This window comes from Thalassophryne amazonica, chromosome 15, assembly GCF_902500255.1.
Source record: "Thalassophryne amazonica chromosome 15, fThaAma1.1, whole genome shotgun sequence".
In the NCBI taxonomy this organism is placed as follows: Eukaryota; Metazoa; Chordata; class Actinopteri; order Batrachoidiformes; family Batrachoididae; genus Thalassophryne; species Thalassophryne amazonica.
Window position 1 is genome coordinate 52,480,954 of NC_047117.1, and position 24,858 is coordinate 52,505,811.

A 24,858-nucleotide genomic window follows, 5' to 3' on the forward strand; every position below is an offset into this window, starting at 1 on the left:
GTGCATGTCAGAGCACAAACCACAAAGTTAAAAGAATTGTCTGTAGACCTCAGAGACAGGACTGTCTTGAGGCACAAATCTGGGGAAGGATACAGAAACAATTCTGCTGCTTTGAAGGTCCCAATGAGCACAGTGGCCTCCATCAACCATAAATGAAAGTTTGTATCCACCAGGATTCTTCCTAGAGCTGGCTCCCTCTAAACTGAGCCACTGGGGGAGAAGGGACTTAGTCAGGGAGGTGACCAAGAACCTAACAGTCACTCTGTCAGAGCTTCAGAATTCCTCTGTGGAGAGAGGAGAACCTTCCAGAAAGACAACCATCTCTACATCAACCCACCAATCAGGCATATATGGTAGTGTGACCAGACAGAAGCCACTTATTAGTAAAAAGGTATATGGCAGCCCACCTGAAGTTTACCAAAAGGCACTTGAAGGACTCTTAGATCATGAAAAACAAAATTCTCTGGTGTGTTGAGATAAAGATTTAAGTGTTTGGGGTGAATGCCAGCTGTCATGTTTGCAGGAGTATCGTGGTGACAGCTGTGGGGATGTTTTTCAGTGCCAGGAACTGGAAGACTAGTCAGGATGGAAGAAAAGATGAATGTAGCAATGTACAGCGACAACCTGGATGAAAACCTGCTCCAGAGCGCCCTTGACCTCTGACTGGGGCGATGGTTCATCTTTCAGCAGGACAATGACCTTCAGCACACAGCCAAGGTATCAAAGGAGTGGCTTCAGGACAACTCTGTGAATGTTCTTGAGTGACCCTGCCAGAGCCCAGACCTGAATGTAATTGAGCATCTCTGTATAAAGCTGAAAATATCTGTGCACCGACGCTCCCCATCCAACTTGATGGAGCTTGCGATGTGCTGCAAAGAGGAATCGGAAAGTCTGCCCAAAGATAGGTGCACCAAGCTTGTGGCAACATATTCAACAAGACTTGAGGCTGTAATTGCTGCCAAAGGTGCACCAACAAAGTACTGAGCAAAGGGTCTGAATACTTATGGGCATGTGATTTTTTACTTTATTTTTAATAAATTAGCAAAAACAAAAAATCTTTTTTCATGTTGTCATTATGGGGTGTTCTGAGTAGAATTTGGGGGGGAAACTGAATTAATTCCATTTTGGAATAAGACTGTTAACATCAAATGAGGATAAAGTGAAGGGCTGTGAATACTTCCTGGATGCACTGCAAAAATCCTACAGCAACAGTTTGTTTAGAAAAAATAAAACAACACACACACACACACACACTTGCATTGCCACACTCCCTTACGACACCTCTTGAGGAACCACTGTTAATCAACATCGCATAATGTACCACATTACCTCAACTGTAGATGTAGGCATATCTTATGGAAGCGAATTGCATTGAATGGATAAAATAAATTATCCCGCTGATCTCGTAATTACGAGAAAAGATCTAATTATGAAATCAGGTGTCTAACTTGTTCATATATATATATATATATATATATATATATATATTGGGGGGGGGGGGGGGGGGAGAGAGAGAGAGAGAGAAAATTTTCCCCGCAAGGGCAAAATTTTTCATTTTTCACTTAAATTTTTAAAAGGAGCTATTCTGGAGAATTTTAATAGATGAAAAGATGATTTTATGTGGATAAAAAAAACACTCCAATTTATACCTTTAATTGTTTAAAATCTTGGCCGTGAATGACAATTCATAATAAATTGTATCAAAATTTATTATGACCAGACATTCCAATTCAATTTTTGTCAATAATGAAAGCAAATAGCCAAGATAGTCAGCCCAATGTACGAGGTCTATTAGAAAAGTATCCGACCTGATATTGATGAACTGACTGTCGTCAGCAGTTATGTTACTTTTTGTGAAGATTTTGAGATTCCCAAAAAGACGGTTAAAATCTACCCAAACGCTAAATCTTGGGTCTCAAGAGCACTGAAAGTCCTATTCAACAAAAGAAAAAAGGCATTCCGTGAGGGAGATCTCCCAGAGTTAAACAGATTAAAAAGGGAGATCAAATGTGAAATTAGGAGAGCAAAATACAACTACACAGCCAGGATCGAGAAACAATTTACCCAAAATAAGTTAGGCTCTGCTTGGGATGGCCTAAATACCATTTTAGGGAAAATATAGTAAATAATAATATAATAATTATAGTAAAAAATCTAAAGTCATCCTGGCTGGGGCTAAATCGGACAAACAACTCGCCCAGGATTTTAATCAGTTTTATAGTAGATTTGATACACTAAATTTTAGTGATGAATTATTTAAACTAAAAAATGATTTGCGCTGTCCTGGTTCTCCACCTTTTGATGAACGTTCCTTGATCAGCTTCTTTAAACGTACTAAAGTTAAAAAAGTCCAGGACCCGATAATATTTGTGGTCGTTTGCTGTCTTCTTGTGCGGAGCAACTAGGCCCTATTTTCTTTTATATTTTTAAACTGTCGCTTGCTCAACAAAAGGTTCCAAAGAATTGGAAACAGAGCATAGTAATACCTGTGGCTAAAAACAAGCATCCCAAAGTTTTAAATGACTTTAGACCGGTAGCCCTAACATCTCTTGTTATGAAGGCATTTGAAAGACTTATGAAACATGAATTGCTTTCACATGTAGAGTCATTACTAGATCCCTTCCAGTTTGCCTATAGGGCTGGCTGTGGAGTGGAGGATGCTACTGCCACACTTTTAAATCTTGTTTTTAAACACCTTGAGGGCAACAAAGCACATGCCAAACTTTTATTTCTTGACTTTTCATCTGCTTTTAATACTATCCAACCTCACATTTTAATTGACAAACTTGTGAATAATTTTTCTGTAGATTTTAATATTGCTGGTTGGATTTTAGATTTTTTAACAGACCGATCACAGAGAGTCAGAGTAAATGGGTGCATGTCAGACACCCTTTTGTCCTCAACAGGATCTCCTCAGGGCTGTGTCCTTTCACCACTTCTGTACATATTGTACACTAATGATTGTCAAAGCCATCACGAAAAAAGTTTTATTTTGAAATTTGCAGACGATACTGTCATTGTTAGTCTCTTACATAATCATGAGAATAATCATGGCCCGGTGGTGGAAGATTTTGTAAAGTGGTGTGATATGTCATATTTACAATTAAACGTGGCTAAAACAAAAGATATGTCTGTGGACTTCCGACGACAGCTCACACCAGCTCAGGCTACCTTCATTAAGGGCCAGCAGGTGGAGTCTGTGGAAACTTATAAGTATCTGGGGACTATAATTGATCACAAGCTAAACTTTAATGTTAATACTGACATGTTGTGTAAAAAGGGTCAACAATATTTGTTCTGTCTTTGTAAATTGTCTTATTTTCAAGTGGATAAGACTATTATGATTCTTTTTTACAAATCTTGTATTGAGTCTGTTTTAATCTTTTCTATGTTGTGCTGGTATGGGAATCTCAGTCTTAAGGCTAAAAATTCACTGGTTAAAATAGTGAAGGCCTGTGGAAAGGTACTGGGAGTACCAAAGAGTACGTTGTTTGATCTATACCACAGACAAGTAAAGAGGAAAGCATTGAGTATATTGTCGAACTCTGCTCACCCTCTTTTTAGTGATTTTCAATATTTACCTTATGGCTCACGGCTCAGGTTTCCCTCTGTGAAGGGTAACAGATTTAAGTTCTCTTTTGTTCCTGCAGCCATTGCTGCTCTGAACGCAGGCCAAGGAAGGAGTTAAAACTGGAATCATTTTAATGGACTGTATTTTAATGTTTGGACTGTAATTGTTTGTGATGCTGCACCATGGTAATGGTACTGGTGTGTGTTCTGTGTGTCATGTGCTTTTGATGTATTCTCAGGCTGCAGCACTGGTTGCCCCATGGGGGACACAAATAAAGTGAAAGTGAAGTGAAAGTGACCTTATTATTTTTTTTCAAAAACCATATGGATTTGAATCACGTGTGATTACATCAGACATGCTTGAACCCTCGTGGGCATGCGGGAGTATTTTCATGCCTGTCGGTTACGTCATTCGCCTGTGGGCAGTCTTTTGGTCTGGTAGTGTCGCCGTAAGGACGGCCCATGGCGCCTGACGGCGATCTGTGCTTCGAGGCGGCAGCGTCTCGCCGTTTCAAGTTGAAAACTTCCACATTTCAGGCTTTGTTGACCCAGTAAGTCGTCAGAGAACTTTCAGAAGAAGTCGGCATGAGGAGTTTATTCGGACATTCCATTGTTAACGGACATTTTGTAATGAAAGAACGTGCGGGCAGAGTCACATGTCGGGTCGGACCCGACCGCGGGGGGTCGTGACAGGAAAAACACCTCCGTTGGAAACCTTAACGGGCAAGTTGGAACATGCCCAAGCTGTTAAACAATTTCTCAGTTACTCACTTGTTGAAAGCCATCAAAAGCCACCTGAATTTTACAAATGGTTTTCAACACAGAGGTGTTTTTCCTGTTGCGGCGCACACAGATTTGCCGAGTCATCACGGAAACGACTCGGCGAATTTGCGCGCACATCTTTCATTAAAAAATGTCCTTAAACAGTGGAATGTCCGCATAAAGTCCTCATGCCGGCCTCTTCTGAATCTTCTCTGTTCTCTCACGACGTCCTGGGTGAATTAAGCCTTAAATTAGGATGTTTTCAGGTCGAAACAGGCCGACGACGGTGCCTGGAAGCGCTGCACGACGTCCCGCTCTGTGGGAAGTCCTTACACCGACAGAAACACCCCATAATCTCTCATCAGCCGTTAAACTTTTCACCGAAAACCATCTTAATTTCTCGAATAGTGTCCACTCGAATATTCCTCACAGGTCCAGAAAAATTTTTGATAAAGCAACGCGCGCCGTCTCAAGCAGCGTGTGAAACAAAGGAATTCAGCCGAGAGGGCGGGACCACATCTCACTCAAGGCCTGCCCACAGGGAAATGACATCACCGACACGCGTGAAAAAACTCACGCATGCGCACGAGGGTTCAAGCATGATTGGTGTAATCGCACGTCATTCAAATCCATATAGTTAAAAAAAATAAATAAAAGGGTCGGTTTATTATCTAATAGACCTCGTACATGTAAATCCTGGTAAAATCCACTCAAGACCACATAACCAGGTATGTTGCTTTTCACTCAGTCCAATGTAAAATCCAAGTTGACACTATCTACAGTACTGAAAGGAATAATAATGATAATAAAAATCATGTACAGTTTGTGCAGTAGCTAGTTTGCGTTGTATTTTACACTTATTCAGTAACTTATGTCAAATCCTGGTGGATCATTGGCCACACCCACCCTTACCCTCTTAGTTTTTTTTTTTAATAAGTACGAGGTCTGCGAGAAAAAAAACGTACCTTTTTATTTTTTTCAAAAACTATATGGATTTGAATCATGTGCGATTACATCAGCCAACCTTGAACCCTCGTGCGCATGCGAGAGTTTTTTCACGCCTGTCGGTTAAGTCATTCGCCTGTGGGCAGGCTTTGAGTGAGGAGTGGTCCACCCCCCTCGTCGGAATTCCTTTGTCTGACTTCTTCCTGAGAGACTGGCGCTTTGCTTTATCAAAAATTTTTCAGAACCTGTGAGGCAGCTCGAAGTGGCCACCATTCGAGAAATTCAGCTGGTTTTCGGTGAAAATTTTAACGGCTGATGAGAGATTATGGAGTCTTACTGTCGCTTTTAGGTCTTCCCACGGAGCGGGACGTCGCGCCGCGCTCTGAGGTGCCATCGTCAGCCTGTTTCGAGCTGAAAACCTCCAAATTTAAGCCTCTGTTGACCCAGGACGTCGTGAGAGAACAGAGAAGTTTCAGAAGAGCTCGGGATCAGCAGTTTATCCGGACATTCCACTGTTAAAGGAGATTTTGTAATGAAAGACATACAGACGGATTGGCGCGTCGGCAGGCTGCCGCTCATGGCCCGGCGCCACAGGAAAAACACCTCCGTGTTGATAACCATTTGTAAAAACAAGGCGGCTTTTGATGGCTTTCAGCAGAGTATCTGAGAAATTGTTTAACAGCTAGACATGTTCCAACTTGTCCTTAAGGCTTCCAACGGAGGTGTGGCGCCGGGTTAGGGTTATATATATATATATATATATATATATATATATATATATATATATATATATATATGTTTTGACCTAATTACTTGGTCTGAAATGCAGGGGTGGTGGCCACATGGTGAGTGTGCTGGTTTTTAGTGTGTAAGGTTCCCGATTCAAACCTCACCCCTGCCACATTTCTTCTCCATGTAACATGGAGTTGCGTCAGGAAGGGCATTCAGTGTAAACCATGCGAAATCAGCATACAGATCTACCTTGGATCTGCTGTGGTGAGCCAGAGTGAAAAACAAGGGAGCAGCCGTAGAGACTTACTACTTGGTCTGAAATGCAGGAATGGATGGATATTAAATTAAATGAAGTTGACCACACAAACCATGCAATATCTGTAATAATCCATTAACCATGACTGGAAAAAAGTTTTTGTGTTATTCACATTCTCTGAAAAAAAAAAGTCTAAATCAAAAAATTCTGCCAGGATATATAACCTTATGAGCACAACTGTATGATGCTTCTGTTTTGTGGTTGTTGTGTTGTCTCTGTCATTTTGCACTGCTCTGCAGCTGTTGTAACATTTTTGCCCAAGCAAAATTTCCCTGCAGGTGATATGACAGATTGGTTTTGAGTGCCTTGCAGTTTTCCAGTCGTTCTTTGTTTTGATGTTGACTCATTCCCTGACAAATTTAATTTGTAAAAATTCTTGTATTTTCTCCCCACAGTGCAGGAAAAAAAAAAAAAAAAAAAAAAAAAAAAATTATATATCAATTTTTATTTTTTTAAGCCCTGTGCAAACCTGTATCATGCCTACCATAAACATATTGCCATAGGCTTATCATTTAAAAATTTACCAGTGATTAGATGGAACAAATTAACTGACAATTTTGTACCATCATCCAGTAACACAAACCATTTGATGGCCACACAAGCTATCAAGCATCAGGCCCCTCCCCTATTTCTTTCGTAGTGACAATTCTGTTAATGAAAAGCAAGTATTTTTAAATCTGCAAAGAAATGTAAATTGCAGTTAACTGTTAAACATGAACTTCAACATGATTATGTCCAGTCAAATGAAAAATGGTGTACTTTTTTTTTTTTTTTTACATCCGTAACTGTTTCTTTCAGACATACAGAGGAACTATATCAAAGATGTAAAGCAATGCAGCTCACAGAAAATGAAGTCTGCATTTGCATGCTGAAAGAGGGTTGCATGTATGTACATACACTACCAGTCACACTTTCTTATTCAATAGAATACACTGAATGGGAAAGTGTGCCCAACCTTTTGAGTGGTACTGTATGCTTTAAGAAAGACAGTCTATTTAAGAAGGTGTCAGTGCTTTTGTGAGTAAAAAGTGTCTCCTACCACGGGGCATGTTGGGGCTGGAAGGCATGGGTCTCATTTTGCAGCTGACAAGACGGAGGCGACCGCTTTTCTTGGAATTCTTCTGCTTGGCCACCAGTTCAGCAATGTGGGCCGTCTCTTTACACACTTGGGCAAAACAAGTCAACTACAGAGGAGAAATACTTTGGAATTATACCACTTTCCTAAAAGTGCCACATAAAACTCAGAACTAAATTTAGTGTTTATTGACACCAATGGCAGTCCACTCAAAAGTCTTCTGCCCAAACTCTACAATAATTTTGTCAAGTTTCCTGAAAACTAGAGATTGATGCAAAAAGATCCAGTACCACAGGAAATTGTAGATGAAATTTTATATATATATATATATATATATATATATATATATATATATATATATATATATATATATATACACACACACACACACACACAGTAGTGTTCAGAATAATAGTAGTGCAATGTGACTAAAAAGATTAATCCAGGTTATGAGTATATTTCTTATTGTTACATGGGAAACAAGGTACCAGAAGATTGAGTAAATTCTCACAAATCCAACAAGACCAAGCATTCATGATATGCACACTCTTAAGGCTATGAAATTGGGCTATTATTAAAAAAAAAAAAAAAGTAGAAAAGGGGGTGTTCACAATAATAGTAGTGTGGCATTCAGTCAGTGAGTTCGTCAATTTTGTGGAACAAACAGGTGTGAATCAGGTGTCCCCTATGTAAGGATGAAGTCAGCACCTGTTGAACATGCTTTTCTCTTTGGAAGCCTGAGGAAAATGGGACGTTCAAGACATTGTTCAGAAGAACAGCGTAGTTTGATTAAAAAGTTGATTGGAGAGGGGAAAACTTATACGCAGGTGCAAAAAATTATAGGCTGTTCATCTACAATGATCTCCAATGCTTTAAAATGGACAAAGACTCATGGAAGAAAATGGAAAACAACCATCAAAATGGATAGAAGAATAAGTAGAATGGCAAAGGCTCACCCACTGACCAGCTCCAGGATGATCAAAGACAGTCTGGAGTTACCTGTAAGTGTTGTAACAGTTAGAAGACGCCTGTGTGAAGCTAATTTATTTGCTAGAATCCCCCGCAAAATCCCTCTGTTAAATAAAAGACGTGCAGAAGAGGTTACAATTTGCCAAAGAACACATCAACTGGCCGAAAGAGAAATGGAGGCATATTTTGTGGACTGATGAGAGTAAAATTGTTCTTTTTGGGTCCAAGGGCCGCAGACAGTTTGTGAGATGACCCCCAAACTCTGAATTCAAGCCACAGTTCACACTGAAGACAGTGAAGCATGGTGGTGCAAGCATCATGATATGGGCATGTTTCACCTACTATGGTGTTGGGCCTATATATCGCATACCAGGTATCATGCATCAGTTTGGATATGTCAAAATACTTGAAGAGGACATGCCCTTGAAATGGGTGTTTCAACAAGACAATGAACCCAAGCACAAGTAAATGAGCAAAATCTTGGTTCCAAACCAACAAAATTAATGTTTTGGAGTGGCCTGCCCAATCCCCGGACCTAAATCCAATTGAGAACTTATTGGGTGACATTAAAAAAAGCTGTTTCTGAAGCAAAACCAAGAAATGTGAATCAACTGTGGAATGTTGTTAAAGAATCTTGGAGTGGAATACAGCTGAAAGGTCCATAAGTTGGTTGACTCCATGCCTCGCAGATGTGAGGAAATCATGAAAAACTGTGGTTATACAACTAAATACCAGTTTAGTGATTCACAGGATTGCTAAAAAAAAAAAAAAAAAAGTTTGAACATAATAGTTTTGAGTTTGTAGCGTCAACAGCAGATGCTACTAGTATTGTTAACACCCCCTTTTCTACTTTTTTTTTTTTTTTTACTAATAGCCAAATTTCATAGCCTTAAGAGTGTGCATATCATGAATGCTTGGTCTTGTTGGATTTGTGAGAATCTACTGAATCTACTGGTACCTTCTTTCCCATGTAACAATAAGAAATATACTCAAAACCTGGATTAATCTTTTTAGTCACATAGCACTACTATTATTCTGAACACTACTGTATATATTCTCCACTGAGATTGCAATATCCAATCACAGATTAGTCTTTCTGTCCATCATTTACTTGTGTTTTGGCATGATTGGCACCAGAAAGTTATGCTGGATCCAAAAGGACCCAAAAAGGCTAGGACCAAAAGTTATATTGGATCGGTTCCCAATGACCAATAGCGTTAGAGCTTACTGCCAACAGCTAGCCAATCAGAGCATGGCATACGATGGTCAGGAACTAGCTGACAGATGCTGGTTGAAAAAATGGCAACAAACATGTCAACAACAGCAGAAAATCATCTGCCAGCAAGGTTTGCTGAGTTCACAGAGGAGGAACTGGTGGAAATATTGAACTCCAAGGATGCCAAAAACACTAAGAAGGTAGACAAGCATGTTACTGACATTTTAGAAGCATTCATTCCATCAGAATAAATCATATGCTGTTCACAACAAAATAAATTGATCTAATTTACTTGACTCTGTTGTTTGCTTAATTTGGGAGGGGGGTGGAGAACATAACTGATGTATGGCAAGTCGTCCAACATAGAGAAATACTGGATGAAGAAAAGTTATATTGGACGAGGCATAGCGTATATATATATATATATATATATATATATATATATATATACACACACACACACATATACACACACACACACTACAAAGCAGGTACACTTCAACTGTGAGAAACAGAATCTTAAAATCATTGATTTTTAAATAATTTGCATTTTATTTCATCAAGAAAAACACTTTAGTATTTGGTACAGAAACCTTTGTTTGCAATTACAGAGATCACATGTTTACTGTAGTTCTTGACCAAGTCTGCACACACTGCAGCAGGGATTTTGGTCCACTCCTCTATACAGATCTTCTCCAGATCTTTCAGGTTTCGAGTTTCAGCTCCTTCCAAAGATTTTCTGTTAAGTTCAGGTCTGGAGACTGGCTAGGTCACTCCAGGACCTTGAAATGCTTCTTATGGAGCCACTCCTTAGTTGTCCTGGCTGTGTGTTTGGGGTCATTGTCATGCTGGAAGACCCAGCCACAACCAAGCTTCAAGGCTCTTACTGAGAGAAGGAGGTTGTTTGCCAAAATCTCAGGATACACAACCCCATCCATCCTCCCTTCAACACGGTGCAGTCATCCTGCCCGCTTTACAGTAAAGCACCCCCCAAAAATGATGTTTCCAACACCATGCGTCACTGTTGGGATGGTGTTCTTGGGGTTGTCCTCATGCTCCAAACACATCAAGTGGAGTTGATACCAAAAAGCTGTATTTTGGTCTCATCTGACCACATGACCTTCTCCCATGCCTCCTCTGGCTCATCCAGATGGTCACTGGCGAATATCAAATGGGCCTGGACATGTGATGGCTTGGGCAAGGGGACCTTGTGTGGCCTTTTAAACCATGACAGCATAGTGTGTTACTAATGTAATCTTTGCTAATGTGGTCCCCGCTCTCTTCAGGTCATTGACCAGGTCCTCCTGGGTAGTTCTGGTCTTTCTCAGAATCATCCTTACCTCATGAGACAAGAACTTGCATGGAGCCCCAAACCAAGGAAGACTGACAAATCAAATCAAATTTCTTAATTTATATAGCGCCAATTCGTGATGAGATTGCCTCGAGGTGCTTCACACAGCATAAAAACAGAAAAAACTGAATTAAAAATTTAAAAACAATAAAAAGACAAAACCATGAAAGAACACAAAACTAATGATAAAACAACGAAAACATATGAGTCTTTAAACATGAGTTAAAAGTCTCCACAGTATCCGACTGTCACATGTGTGCCGGGAGATTGTTCCACAGAGCTGGTGTACGGTAGGAGAAAGCTCTGTGACCGGCAGGCTTTTCATTCACCCTGGGAACACAAAAAAGTCCTGCACCCTGCAAATGCAAGGCTCAAGCTGGTACATAGGGGCTTACCAGGTCAGCCAGATAGGGAGGTGCAAGTCCATGAACAATTTTATAAACTAATAACAGAACTTTAAAATCCGATCTTATTTCACAGTGTTATTGTTGTCTGACAGCAGCAGGGATGAATGACCTGCGGTGTCGACCTGCTCAGCTCCACTACAGTCCGGTGCAGAGGGTGAGAGGAGTTGTCCATGATGGATTTGAACTTGGCTAACACCCTCCTCTCAGCCACCTCCTCCAAAGAGTCCAGAGGACAGCCCAGGACAAAGATGGACTTCCTGGCCAGCTTGTTCAGTCTTTCTCTCCCGCTCTGTGCTGCCGGGAGCCCAACAGATGACAGCACAGAGGAGAGCAGAGGCTACAACAGAGACATAGAAAGTCTTATGCAGAGGACTGCTCACTCCAAAGGATCTCAGTCTCCTCAAGAGGTGGCGGCAACTCTGGCCTTTCTTGTACAGGGCGTCAGTGTTATGAGTCCAGTCCAATTTGTTGTTGAGGAGAACACTCAGGTATTTGAAACTGTCCACAGTCTCTATGTCCTCCCACTGGATGTTCACCGGTGGGTGAGGTGGTGGTTTCCTCCTGAAGTCTATCGCCATCTCCTTTATCTTACTGGTGTTGAGACATTACCGACCGGTACTCCAGCTCGTTCCCCTCAGACACACGACCACAATGGTGGAGTCATCAGAGAACTTCTGGAGATGGCAGCTGTCCGTGTTGTAGGTGAAGTCCGAGGTGTAAAGGGTGAAGAAGAAAGGCAAGAGGATAGTGCCCTGGGGGGCCCCGGTGCTACACCTTACCAGCTCAAACTGACAGCCACGCATACTGTGGACGGTCAGTGAGGTAGTCGATCCAGACGACGAAATGTGTATCCACACCTGTGTCCTCCAGCTTCCCCCACAGCAGCGCCGGTCTGATGGTGTTGAAAGCGCTGGAGAAATCAAAGAACATGACTCTCACAGCGCTCCCGCCAGTCTCCAGGTAGGCGAGTGCCCGCTGCAGCAGGTAGATGACAGCGTCATCTACCCTGATGTTGGGCCTGTAGGCGAACTGCAGCGGGTCCAGGATGTCGCTCACCACGGTGCGGAAATGAGACAGGATGAGCCGCTCCATGGTCTTCATGAGGTGGGAGGTCAGGGAAACTGGTCTGTAGTGGACCGGTTCCTTGGCGTGCGGTGTTTTGGGAACCGGGACCAGAAGGAGGTCTTCCACAGGGTGGGGACCACCCCCAGGCTGAGGCTCTTGTTAAAGATGTGGCTGAGGTCCTCAGCAGCCTCGAGGAGATCCCATCAGGTCCTGCTGCTTTCCTCTGCTTCAGCCGCAGGAGCTGGCCTCTCACCTCAGTTGGAGTCACAGTGAGGGGGAGGGATGGGGCTGCTGAGGTGTGAGCTGGTGCTGAATACAGTCCGGGGAGAGGAGGGACAAGGTCCGGGGGTGCAGTGGAGGTGGCCAGGGGGAAGAAGGTGGTCAGAGGGACTGGAAGGCTGGCTGCTGGAGACATGTGGAGAGCTGGGAGCAGGCAGGGGGGCAGGTGTGGAGGAGCCAAAACAGTTAAAGTAACTGTTTAGCTCCTCTGCAAACCGAGAATCTCCATCTGCAGTCCTGCTGGCACCCTGCCCAAATCTGGAGGCGGTCTTGAGGCCTCTCCACACGTCCCTGACATTGTTCTGGGCCAGCTGCTCTTCCATCTTCCTTCCATACTCGTTCTTGGCTGCCCGGATCCTCCACTGGAGTTCCTGTTGGACTCTCTGCTGCTCCTCTATGTCTCCCGAGTTGAAAGCCCTCTTCTTCTGGTTCATCAGGACCTTCAGCTCGGGGGTCACCCAGGGGTGGTTGTTGGGAAAGCACTGTACCCTCTGGGTAGGCACAGTGCTCACCACACAAGTTCATGTAGTCAGTGACACACTGGGTCAGGCCGTTGATGTCTTCACCGTGAGAGTTTTGAAACGTGCTCCAGTCTGTGGTTCTGAAACAGTCCCTCAGCCTCTCAGTGGCCTCTTCAGTCCAGAGTTTCACCGACCTTTTCTGCACTGCCTCTCTTCTCACCCTGGGTGTGTATAAGCGAAGTGCGCATCTGAGGCCGCGGTGCATTATAAGTAGGCTAAATTTTTCGACTACCTACCCACAAGCTATGGCGGCAGAAAGCAGCGAGGAGTGCTGTGATTTGGATCATTTCAACCGCTGGAAAGTTGACGATTTAAAGCGTTTTTGTAAGCTCCGCGGATTGCCTGTTATAACCAGGACTACGTATGGCAGTGGACAGAAGCGGAAAGAAGAGCTGGCTGTGCTTGCATGTGCTGCATTGTTACAGAAGTGCTGACAAAGGAGGAAGAGAGAGCCGCTGTCAAAAATGACCAGTCCTTGTTGATAGTTGGAGACAAACAAATTTCTGACCCCTTGAAGGCAGCTGACGGATGGTTAGACGAAGTCCAGAGACTGAAAATGTGGATATTGCAGAATATTTGCTAAGCAAGGATGAGAAATTGCTACTCCACCGGCTTCATAATGACGACAATGATGGTGAGTGTTGGGTATTTTCTCCTCCAAACATTTTTAAAACCTTTAACAAGACAAACAGAGTCAAGAAACACCAGTGAGACAGAAAGTCAAATATTACGCGCGGAGTGCGGCCAGGCTGTACACCAAGGCTACACTAAAGTCTGGCCTGCTTTTCGCTCTTTTATTAAGAGACGCCCTCATCACATAAACAAAAAACTTGTCCTAAGGGTGGGGGTGATGACGCAAGACAAGTTTCTTCCCATAACATAAACGCATACGTCAATAAGTGCAGCTGTAAGGAAGAACACTTTCAGGTCAGCACATCTCGTTCGTCTGTTGCAGGTATCAGCTGTTCTGCATCTGCCTGAAGTGTCCTGTCTTTCACACTCCTTCACACTAAACACCACATCACAATAGTCAAAACGTTCTCTTACTCCCAGTCGTTAGAGGCTGCGAAAACAAAGTTATATTATAATAATAAGTACATCCAGCCCTTCATTCCCAGCTCAGATTGACCCCAGAGTGCTAAAACAAAATTGAATTCTCAGGATTGCATTAAGACAGGTGCAAAACAGCACAACACCGTTCTCATGAGAAAGAAGACAAAGCTAAAACAAGGTTGAATAACACGTACATTCTCAGGGTGAAGTGCAAAACAGCACAACACCGTTCTCATGAGAAAGAAGACAAAGCTAAAACAAGGTTGAATAACACGTACATTCTCAGGGTGAAGTGCAAAACAGCACAACACCGTTCTCATGAGAAAGAAGACAAATGTACAAATGTTTAACAGTGATAACATATATACAAAATCCCTAACATTCCCCTCCTGTTTATCGCCTGTTAAACATACAGTAGGCATCACTCAGCTTAGCACTTCTTTTTGAGATTTTCACTAAGAGGTTCATCATGCTATGTTCTCTCTCTAGGCTTACACCCCAGAGGTGATGTCGTCATTGTCACCATCATCGGTGTCTGGGTCATCATACTTCCATTGGTCTGGGTACAGGTCAGGAGAGCCATCGTCCTCCTCGTTGTCCAGAAGTGGATATGATGCCGGACCCCCTCCTGGTCCTGGACTTATTGCTGTGGTTATCATTCTATTTACAAGGCCTCGGAGACATGGAATACAACATCCACACAATGTTAGAATTGCAGCAAATACTGCTATAGACACTAATAGTGAAGAAATCAAAGACCTCCATTTTCCCATCCCTTCCAGCCACCAATCCCAGCCTTCGGTGTTTACTCCACTGTGCTCTTTCATCTTCCTGTTCAACGTCCTCAGCCCGTCAATGGCTTGAGTGAGACTGCCGTCTGCAGCCGTGTTGTTGGGAATGAATGTGCAGCATTGTTCTCCGAACATGGCACAAACACCTCCTTTCTCTGCCAACAACATATCCAGAGCAATACGATTCTGGAAGGCCATAAGGGACGTGGCTTCTAACTGTGAATGGACAGCCTTAAATCCTTCCTCAGTCCAATTTCCTAATTTCTGTACATTGTAGTGGATGTAGTTTATTCTGTCCACGTTTTTATTAATTGAACACCACCAACAGATGGAAGATTCGAATCCAGCTGCTATTTGATTAACCAGTTTATACTCGTCAGGCACTCCCCTGGGGACTCCTATTGTGTCAATATATGTTGGATTTCCCACTCCTTTCCAATCTCTTTTTACTCTATGTCTGGCTATGCCTTTCTGCCAATCTTCAGAAATAAGAGAGGCTGCATATGTCGTAACGTCTTCAGGGGTCATGGGTATGGCTTCAACTGGTAACAATAATGATATTAATGCACAATAACCTGACACATTTCGTGGCAGTCTGTCAAAGATTCTGTTATCCCCACACCACCACCATACGTCACTCCTCCCGACAGGTTTGAATGTGGGAGTACTATGGACCACATTCTTACACCAGGCGGTGTGGTTTAAGCTACCCAAAGTCTTACTTGTCCCTGTCAAGTGTACACATGTATGGTTAGCATGCCCAACTTTGCTTGAGAATAAAGGTTTAATCTTAGTCAATTTGGTCACTGGATAGATCTTGTCCCACTTAGAACATTTGTTGTTTGCCGCAATGTATGTCTGTGTCATAGCAGTCAGTAGACAGTCTTTGGGTAATGCTGCCGGTATTACCTGTAATATAGGTCTGGGTCCCATACATACAACACAGTCCTCCTTTGCTGCTAGTCCTGCTTGTTCTGCCATTAAAAGCCAATTGTTATTTTGTCCACTAATTCCAGTAGTTACTAGGAACCAGTCATCTGCCTTCATGTCTTTTGTGCCTTGTACAGACACCCCCTTTGCTTGTACGGACACCCCCTTTGCTTGTATGGACACCCCCTTTGACGTACTTAATTCGGTCAATATTGGTTGCTGTACTCTATCTGTTTCACAGAGGAAGAAATGGAAATACGGATCTTTTCCTTGTTTGTATACCCAAAGGAGGAACAACCAACAGTCTCCCTCTATATCAGGTGGGAATATGGTTCCTTTTTCTGTGGTATTCACCACTATAGACAGCTTATCATCTGTTTGATACATTTTGAGACTTTGACTCTGGTACTTAGCCCACTCGGTTTGTGCCCATCTTGGTGTCCATCTACTCCATTCATCGGCTACCAACGTTTCCCATCTCCTATCTTGTTGATCGTTGGTCATATACCATGAGAAACTATTTCCGTAATTAGTCCCTCTGTCACCATCCGGCATTCCATGGGTAAGAGCACTATATGGTACAGAGATGATCACAGAAGTATTTCTAGGAATGCAGGCTTGTACACCAAATCGGTATGCATTATTCCCATCACAGCTATGTACTGTGGCATTAATTATCGGACTGGGGTCTTTGTTACTTCTTTTTGGTCTCTGCAATCTGCGGATGTGATCCTTATTATCATGTCCCGTGCTCATGGCTTTTAATAATAATCCCAATTCAAAAAAGAAAAGTAGCATAACAAGGACTGTCCGTGGGGTCCAGAAACCCTCGTTCTTTTTATTTTTTTCTTTCGCCATTTCTGCACACTACAGCACACCTATGTTCAGAACAGTGGCTTCTTAATGTCTTCTGCTAGCTTTCGTGTCTAACCTGGATCTTAACACCAAGCTCACACACTATTACTAGTCTTGTCCTACTGTTCTTACTGTTTGTCTGTGTCTGCAGAAATGACTTTCTTACAGTGAGTTAAATGAATCCATGTACTTCTTTCCCCAATTTTCAAAGCTGTGGGTGTTGTGAGTAGTACTTGATAGGGCCCTTCCCATTTAGGTGAATGCCAGTGTTTTCTCTTGATGCTTCTTATCAACACCCAGTCTCCAGGTACCACTTTAGGGTCCTCCTGTGGAGAAATGGGATCATCAGTGTTTGGAACTCTCCCTCGTTGTCCTAACATTTTTCTCATGTAATCCGCCAAATTGGCTTCCTCAGGTACATCCCAAATTTGTCCATAATATGGCAATCGATATTTTCTGCCAAACAATGTTTCATACGGTGTCAACCCCATGGTACTAGTTATGTTTATATACATTTTTACCAAATCTACACAATGTGTCCATGGTCTGCCTGTTTCCTCCATTGTCTTTCTAAGTCTGTTTTTTACTGTTCCATTCATCCTTTCCACTAATCCGGCACTTTGTGGATGATAAGAACAATGATTTTTGAGATTAACCTGTAGTGCTTCTCCTACGTATTGCACTATTGTATTAACAAAATGCGCTCCATTATCTGAATAGACTGTTTCTGGTATTCCAAATCGTGGGATGATGTCTTTGCATAATGCTTTAGCCACTGTAAGTGAATCTGCATGTTTTGTAGGGAACAATTCTACCCATTTTGAGAAGGCATCAATTATGACTAAACAAAATTCCTTCCCTTCATGTTTACTCAGCTGTATATAATCCATATGAATCACTTGAAAGGGGTATTGTGGTGTTGGAAATTTACCTCTTTGGGGTCTCAAATTGCCTTGTGAGTTGTGTTTTGCACATATCATGCATGCTCTACAATGCTGTTTTGCATATGCATCGAACCCATAAAGACAAAAAATAGATTGCAATTGCGATATCATACCCCCTGATGAGACATGCGTCACGCCATGGCTCATAATAGCTGCCCATTTAAACATATTTTTTGGCAATATGGGTTTCTTTTGTGGTCATACGTACAAGCCATTCGCATACGTAGCTCCTTTAGCTATCCACATTTGTTTCTCTCTGTCAGTTGCCTGCTGTTGCATGTCAGCAAGCAGTGTATGACCTAAATGCAACTCTGGGGTAGTTCCCTGTACAACAAAAATAGAAGAAGCTGCTGCTGCCTCTTTTGCTGCTCTGTCAGCAAAATCATTTCCTTTTGAAACACTGTCAGAGCCATTGGTGTGAGCCGCACATTTGCATATAGCAATTTGTTGAGGCAACTTCACAGCTTGCAGTAGGGCAGTTAGGAGAGTGGCATGAGTCACTGGCTTTCAAACACATGCACTGTGCTGAAAGCGTACTGGCTGTCCGTATAAATTGATACGGCCGTACCTTGAAACAGATAGCAAGCTGCAGTTAAAGCAACTAATTCAGCTGCTTGTGCTGAAAATGACAATGGCAATGAAGCAGAATCTAATACTTCTGAATTTGTGACGACAGCATATCCAGATTGCGTTTGTCCATAAGCATTTTTGGTGGAAGAACCATCCACATACACGATTGTACTGTTTGGGATGGGTGTGTCCCGGAGGTCTGGGCGTGCTTTTGTACAAACTGTTGTTACATCAAGACAATTGTGCGGCTCACCATCCTCAGGTAAAGGTATCAATGTGGAGGGATTCAATGTTGTACATCGCTCTATCGTAAGGTGTGGCTGTGATAATAGCAAGGACATGCACGAAAGATGTCTTGCTGGGGACAAAAGGCTCATGTTTGTCTGCAACAGAAGTGCAGAGACTGCATGTGGAACTTTCAATGTCAGCTGATGGAATAGAACAACATTACTGCTACTTTGAACAGCCATAGAGGCTGCAACAACAGCCTGTACGCATGGTGGTAAAGCACTTGCTACCGCATCCAATTTAGATGAGTAGTAGGCAACTGGCCTCAATTTTGAGCCATACACTTGAACCAAAACACTAGTCATGAACTTATTCTTACAATCAACTGTTTGAATGAATGGTTTACTATAATCTGGTAGTGCCAAAACTGTGGATGACACTAATGTTTGCTTTACTTTTACAAAGGCTTCCTCAGCATCTTTGTTCCATTCCAACACGGTTGACATTGAAATATTATCCTTGTACATCAAATCAGAAAGTGGACTAGTCAACTCTGCATAGCAGGGAATCCATGCCCTGCAAAAATTAGTCAGTCCAAGAAATGACATCATCTGCTTTTTGGTTTGTGGTTTTGGAGCGTGTAAAATTGCTTCCTTCCTGTCAGACAGGATCGTGCGCCCTGTGGCTGATAACTCATGTCCTAAATATTTTACTTTATCCCTACACAACTGAACTTTGTTTTTACTCACTTTGTGGCCATTATCAAATAAGAAACATAATAATGCTACTGTGTCAGTTATGCAGTTTTCTCGTGTGTCAGAGGCAATCAAAATGTCATCAACATACACTAACAGTTGGCTATCTGCCGGTGGAACAAAATTGGCTAAACATGCTGACATGACTTGAGAATAAATAGTTGGGCTCTCTGCGTAACCCTGCGGTAATCTGGTGAATGTATATCGTTGTCCTTTAAAGGTAAAAGCAAACCAGAATTGACTATCTGGGTGTACTGGCACAGAGAAAAATGCATTACTTATGTCAATTACTGAGAAACTATTAGAATTTGGTCTCAGCGAATTTAACAAGGTATGTGGATCTGGGACACATGGTGCTCTTTTAATCACAGCAGCATTTACTGCCTGCAGATCTTGAATCATTCTCCACCCCACTGAGGGCGGAGCCTTTTTCACAGGAAATATGGGTGTGTTACATGGTGAATCTGGACATGGCACTATTACTCCTGCTGTTAATAAATCCTCTATTACTGGCCTGATTCCGTCAATTGCATCAGGTTTCAATGGATACTGTCTTACACATGGTCTGTATTCTGTTTTTGGTCTTATAACTACAGGTTGTGCATTTTTTTATCAGTCCTACGTCTGAAGGACCTGTTGTCCACAATCCTGATGGTACAGAAGAGAGAAGATCATCCTCTTCAGGACTCAACTGAAACACTCAGGATTGTGAAGTGGACACATCAATATGTGTTCCAGCTGTCAGCACCAATGAGACATTAACTGGCACTTTATACAATTTAGTTGATGGACTGAACTCCGTTCCTGGTCCAACTCTGCTCCAATCAGTGGCTGACAAAGCTGTTATGACTGTCAGTCCCAATTCTTGCCATTCTGTCAAATATGGTTTACAAAGTGACACATGTAATGGCATACCTGTGTATCTCAATTTTAAAACATCTTCAGTGGCACCTGTTACTGTTATGACAGCTGTTGAGTTGCCATCATGAATCAAATCGGTCATTGTCAGCTTCACAGGTGAAATATTTTTCAATTTGTTTTCATACACTGGTGTTCCTGGCAATATGCCACTATGGACTCTAAATACACTCTCAAATCTGCATCTAAACTCTATCCATGGTTCTCCTTCTTTCTGAGTTGTCCTGGTAATTTCAGTATAATTTATCTTTGGTCCTAACACACCTTTTGCACGTGTAATCATAGCTTCCACTCTTGTTTTCAAGACTGGATCATCATGTGGCAATGGTACGCCATCCTGGTCTGCAGGATTCCAGTCTCCGCGTATCTGACTCCATTTTAGGGCCACATGCTTTCATCCACACCTGTTGGACTTCAGGTCCACTAAGGTGGTAAGAACTTCTAATGTTTTCTATATCCTGCATAAATCCCTCAATGTCGACATGTGGCGATGGTATCATGTCGACTGCTGCTTTGATATTATCAGCATTCCATGTTCGATATACGAGCATGGTTGATCGATGTCCTGCTGTTCCTGCACGAGGATTTGGTACTTCTATCATAGGATAGGCACCTCCCTGATCACTATGTTCCACCATGGGAGGGGCTGTAGGCACTTTCGCTTGACTGCGTGTTTGTGGTTTTTCTGGTTTTTCACTTTTTACCTTAGGTTTTACTGCCAAATCATACTGTGGTGGCGGTACATCGTCATCCTCTGGTAGAGGAGATAAAGGTCTCTTTGTCACCGACGATTCAGCCGGCGGTGGTTGTTGAGGCTGTTCTGGCTCTCTGTGCTGAATTATCACATCTTCTGCCTTACCTACAGCTTTCTTTTTCCTCGCTTTCTCTAATCGTCGCTTCTCTGCTCCTTTCTGTCTGTTCTCTGCTTCCTCCTCCCAAAATGCCACTAAATCTGCCCCTACTTTCTGCATCTTTTTCTCATCACCTTTATGTTCCCGTTCTAACTCCTTCAGCTTTTGTATGCTGATCAGGTTCAGTCGTCCGTCAAAGTCATGTTTATTTATCCAGGTCTCCAATTTCTTTGTTGCTTTTGGATTTTTTGCTTCCATAAATTTCCAGTCGTCAGTTGATAAATTTTCCTTATTTTTAGACGTCTTACCCCCCATTTTTATTATCCCTTGTTATAATTTGGACTTCAGACGGGGGCACACCTAGGGTGTTCTAAATCTGAAGTTTTCACACTTTCTTTGGACGTGACAATTAATTTGCCGTCGTGTGGTTGATTCCTTTCACCTCCCCGTAGGAAGCGGAATCACTTGCCTGCTGCTTCCACACACACGGTTGTCACTAACGTTGTCCAAAGTATTACACTTTCACACAGTTATTTACACTTACACAAAACACTATTTACACATAGAAACACTTTTAATAATCGTACGCGTATTCTTATGCCAGGGGAGCTCGCCCTCCCGTGAAATTTAACTAATGTCCTGCATTAGGGGACTCCGCCGTCCCTGCCAAATTTAACTGCTTTTTTACAGTGCACGTATTTCTACCCGGGATTTCCTTTACGTATTAAAACAGAGGAGTCCGTACCCTCCTTCCGGAATTTAACTACGGGCGTCCCTCGCAACCGTAGAGGAGTCCGCCCTCCTTACAGAGTTTAACTGCTTTGCATTAACAGACGATTCTGTATCATCGCTTACGGAGTTTAACTGTTTTATGTGATCACTTTTATCCCCTACCGGTACGCGTATACAAACAGAGGAGTCCGCACCCTCCTTACAGAGTTTACTGCTTTGCATTAACAGACGATTCTGTATCATCGCTTGCGGAATTTAACTGTTTATGTGATCTGATCACCACTCACTCAGTACTGTTTACAAAGAAATTTTACTCACTGACTCGACCTCCTGTCTGTCTTCTTCGGGAAAATCTCGTCAACCAGACGATGCCAACGGTGGTCGACAATTGCAGACACGATCAATCGATCGGACCTTGGCCAAGGATTTACGTCTGGACTTGACGACCTCCGCTGGACACCTCCGGTGTTGTTGAGATCCCGGACGAGCCCCCAGTCAATGTTGGGTATTTTCTCCTCCAAACATTTTTAAAACCTTTAACAAGACAAACAGAGTCAAGAAACACCAGTGAGACAGAAAGTCAAATATTACGCGCGGAGTGCGGCCAGGCTGTACACCAAGGCTACACTAAAGTCTGGCCTGCTTTTCCGCTCTTTTTATTAAGAGACGCCCTCATCACATAAACAAAAAACTTGTCCTAAGGGTGGGGGTGATGACGCAAGACAAGTTTCTTCCCATAACATAAACGCATACGTCAATAAGTGCAGCTGTAAGGAAGAACACTTTCAGGTCAGCACATCTCGTTCGTCTGTTGCAGGTATCAGCTGTTCTGCATCTGCCTGAAGTGTCCTGTCTTTCACACTCCTTCACACTAAACACCACATCACAATAGTCAAAACGTTCTCTTACTCCCAGTCGTTAGAGGCTGCGAAAACAAAGTTATATTATAATAATAAGTACATCCAGCCCTTCATTCCCAGCTCAGATTGACCCCAGAGTGCTAAAACAAAATTGAATTCTCAGGATTGCATTAAGACAGGTGCAAAACAGCACAACACCGTTCTCATGAGAAAGAAGACAAAGCTAAACAAGGTTGAATAACACGTACATTCTCAGGGTGAAGTGCAAAACAGCACAACACCGTTCTCATGAGAAAGAAGACAAAGCTAAAACAAGGTTGAATAACACGTACATTCTCAGGGTGAAGTGCAAAACAGCACAACACCGTTCTCATGAGAAAGAAGACAAATGTACAAATGTTTAACAGTGATAACATATATACAAAATCCCTAACAGTGAGTCTCACATATAACCTCTTTGGTGTCACGTTTGTTTTGATAAGTTGACAGACATACAATGATATGTGCATGCATGCAGTTTGTTTATAGAACATGTCAATTTTACAATATTACGCGTCACGTCATTCATGGCGCGACATTAAAGTCATAAGCTGATGCACGAAAACGGCAGCACGGTTTCAGGATATTGACAAAATAAATGTGTGCAAGAAACTTACAATTTTAGTCCGTCTTTTACGTCCGTCTGCGGCGAAATTGAGTAGAATGAACAGAGGTTTACGACCACATTTCTTCTTTCCATCTTTGTGTGTACTCGGCGGAGCTTTGCAATCGTGTGTTTCAGCCAACTTACAAGCCTATAAATTCCGTTCGAGCATTTGAAAACAGCACAATGCGCCCCTGTCATTATTGTATGCGTTGCTTAAGGCTTAAAGCCTTTGAAACAATCCCTATAAAAGCCTGAACTTTTACAGTCCGCTAATGCTACTGTATGCGAAATTCAATAGGAGCGGTGTGAGTTTGGTAGTTAGGATTTTTGCCCCGTTTGACCCACGCATGCGCAGATACGCTGCGCACTTTGCTTGGGGGAGCAGATAGACAAGGTTGTGATCGGAGCGTCCGGGCGGGGGGAGGGGGCGGAGGCGGAGGTGTAAGCGTCCTCCATATTAGCATAAAAAGGTCCAGTAGTCTATTGTCCCTGGTTTTATACATGACATACTGGGTGAATGTGGGGAGGGTGGCGGAGAGGGGGGCGTGGTTAAAGTGCCCGGTGATGAGGAGGAGAGCGCGGGGATGTTGTGTCTGCAGCCGTGTCACTGTACTGTGAATTCGCTCACAGGCAGTGGTGGCATCTAGAGAGGGAGGAATATACGCGCAGAGCACAATTACACTCACAAACTCCCGTGGGAGATAGTACGGCCTCATGCTCATCGCGAGTAGCTTCATGTCCGAGGAGCAGATCTGATCCTTCACGTGAACATGAGTTGCCTTGCACCATCTCTCACTAACATGAATGGCGGGCCTCCCTCCTTTTTTCTTCCCGCTCTCCACCAACGTCCTGTCCACGCGGATGAGTGTGAAGCCATCCATGTTAATAACAGAGTCCGGTACATGTTCATCCAACCATGTCTCCGTGAAGCACATGAGACTGCAGCCCTTATACAGCCTCTGGAAACGGGTTAGCACTGCTAGCTCCTCGGTTTTGTTGCAGAGAGACCTTACATTCCCCATGACCACAGATGGAATATAAGTCCTTCTCCACTTCGTCCGGCCGCCCCTGCAGCCTCTGTCTCCTTCGTATGTCTAGGTGCTCAGCATAGTGGGGACCCGGCCCACTTTACATAGAGACTCTTAGTCCAAGCAGCTGATCCTGGGTGTAAACAATGGGGCGTGTGGAGCCAGAGATAAAGGGATTTCCCCGCGCTGCCTCAAAAATTGCCGAAAGAAGCAGAAAGCTAAGCACAAGAGTTACAAAAGTGGGTTTCCCATGTGCACACTTGCACAGGGTACCACCTACTACAAATGCAGGTCTACAAATTTGTTCCTGGTGTCCTTAGACTGCTCTTTGATCTTGGCCACAGTGGATAGATTAAAGTGTGATTGATTGTGTGGACAGGTGTCTTTTACACAGGTAATGAGTTCAAACAGGTGCAATTAATACAGGTAAAGAAAGAGTGCAGGTCTGTGAGACCCAGAATTCTTGCTGCTTGGTAGGTGATCAAATAC

The 24,858-nt window shown here is 42.9% G+C and overlaps 1 protein-coding gene across 1 annotated transcript in view; it reads right to left on the bottom strand.

The window, feature by feature from the left end:
- LOC117526593 (tudor domain-containing protein 7B-like) overlaps positions 1–24,858 on the bottom strand; it is a 115,114-nt gene that overhangs the window by 84,138 nt on the left and 6,118 nt on the right. Inside the window, exon 2 of the mRNA XM_034188652.1 lies at positions 7,365–7,509. Coding sequence (XP_034044543.1) covers positions 7,365–7,509 — 145 coding nt within the window. The remainder of the gene's footprint in view (positions 1–7,364; positions 7,510–24,858) is intronic.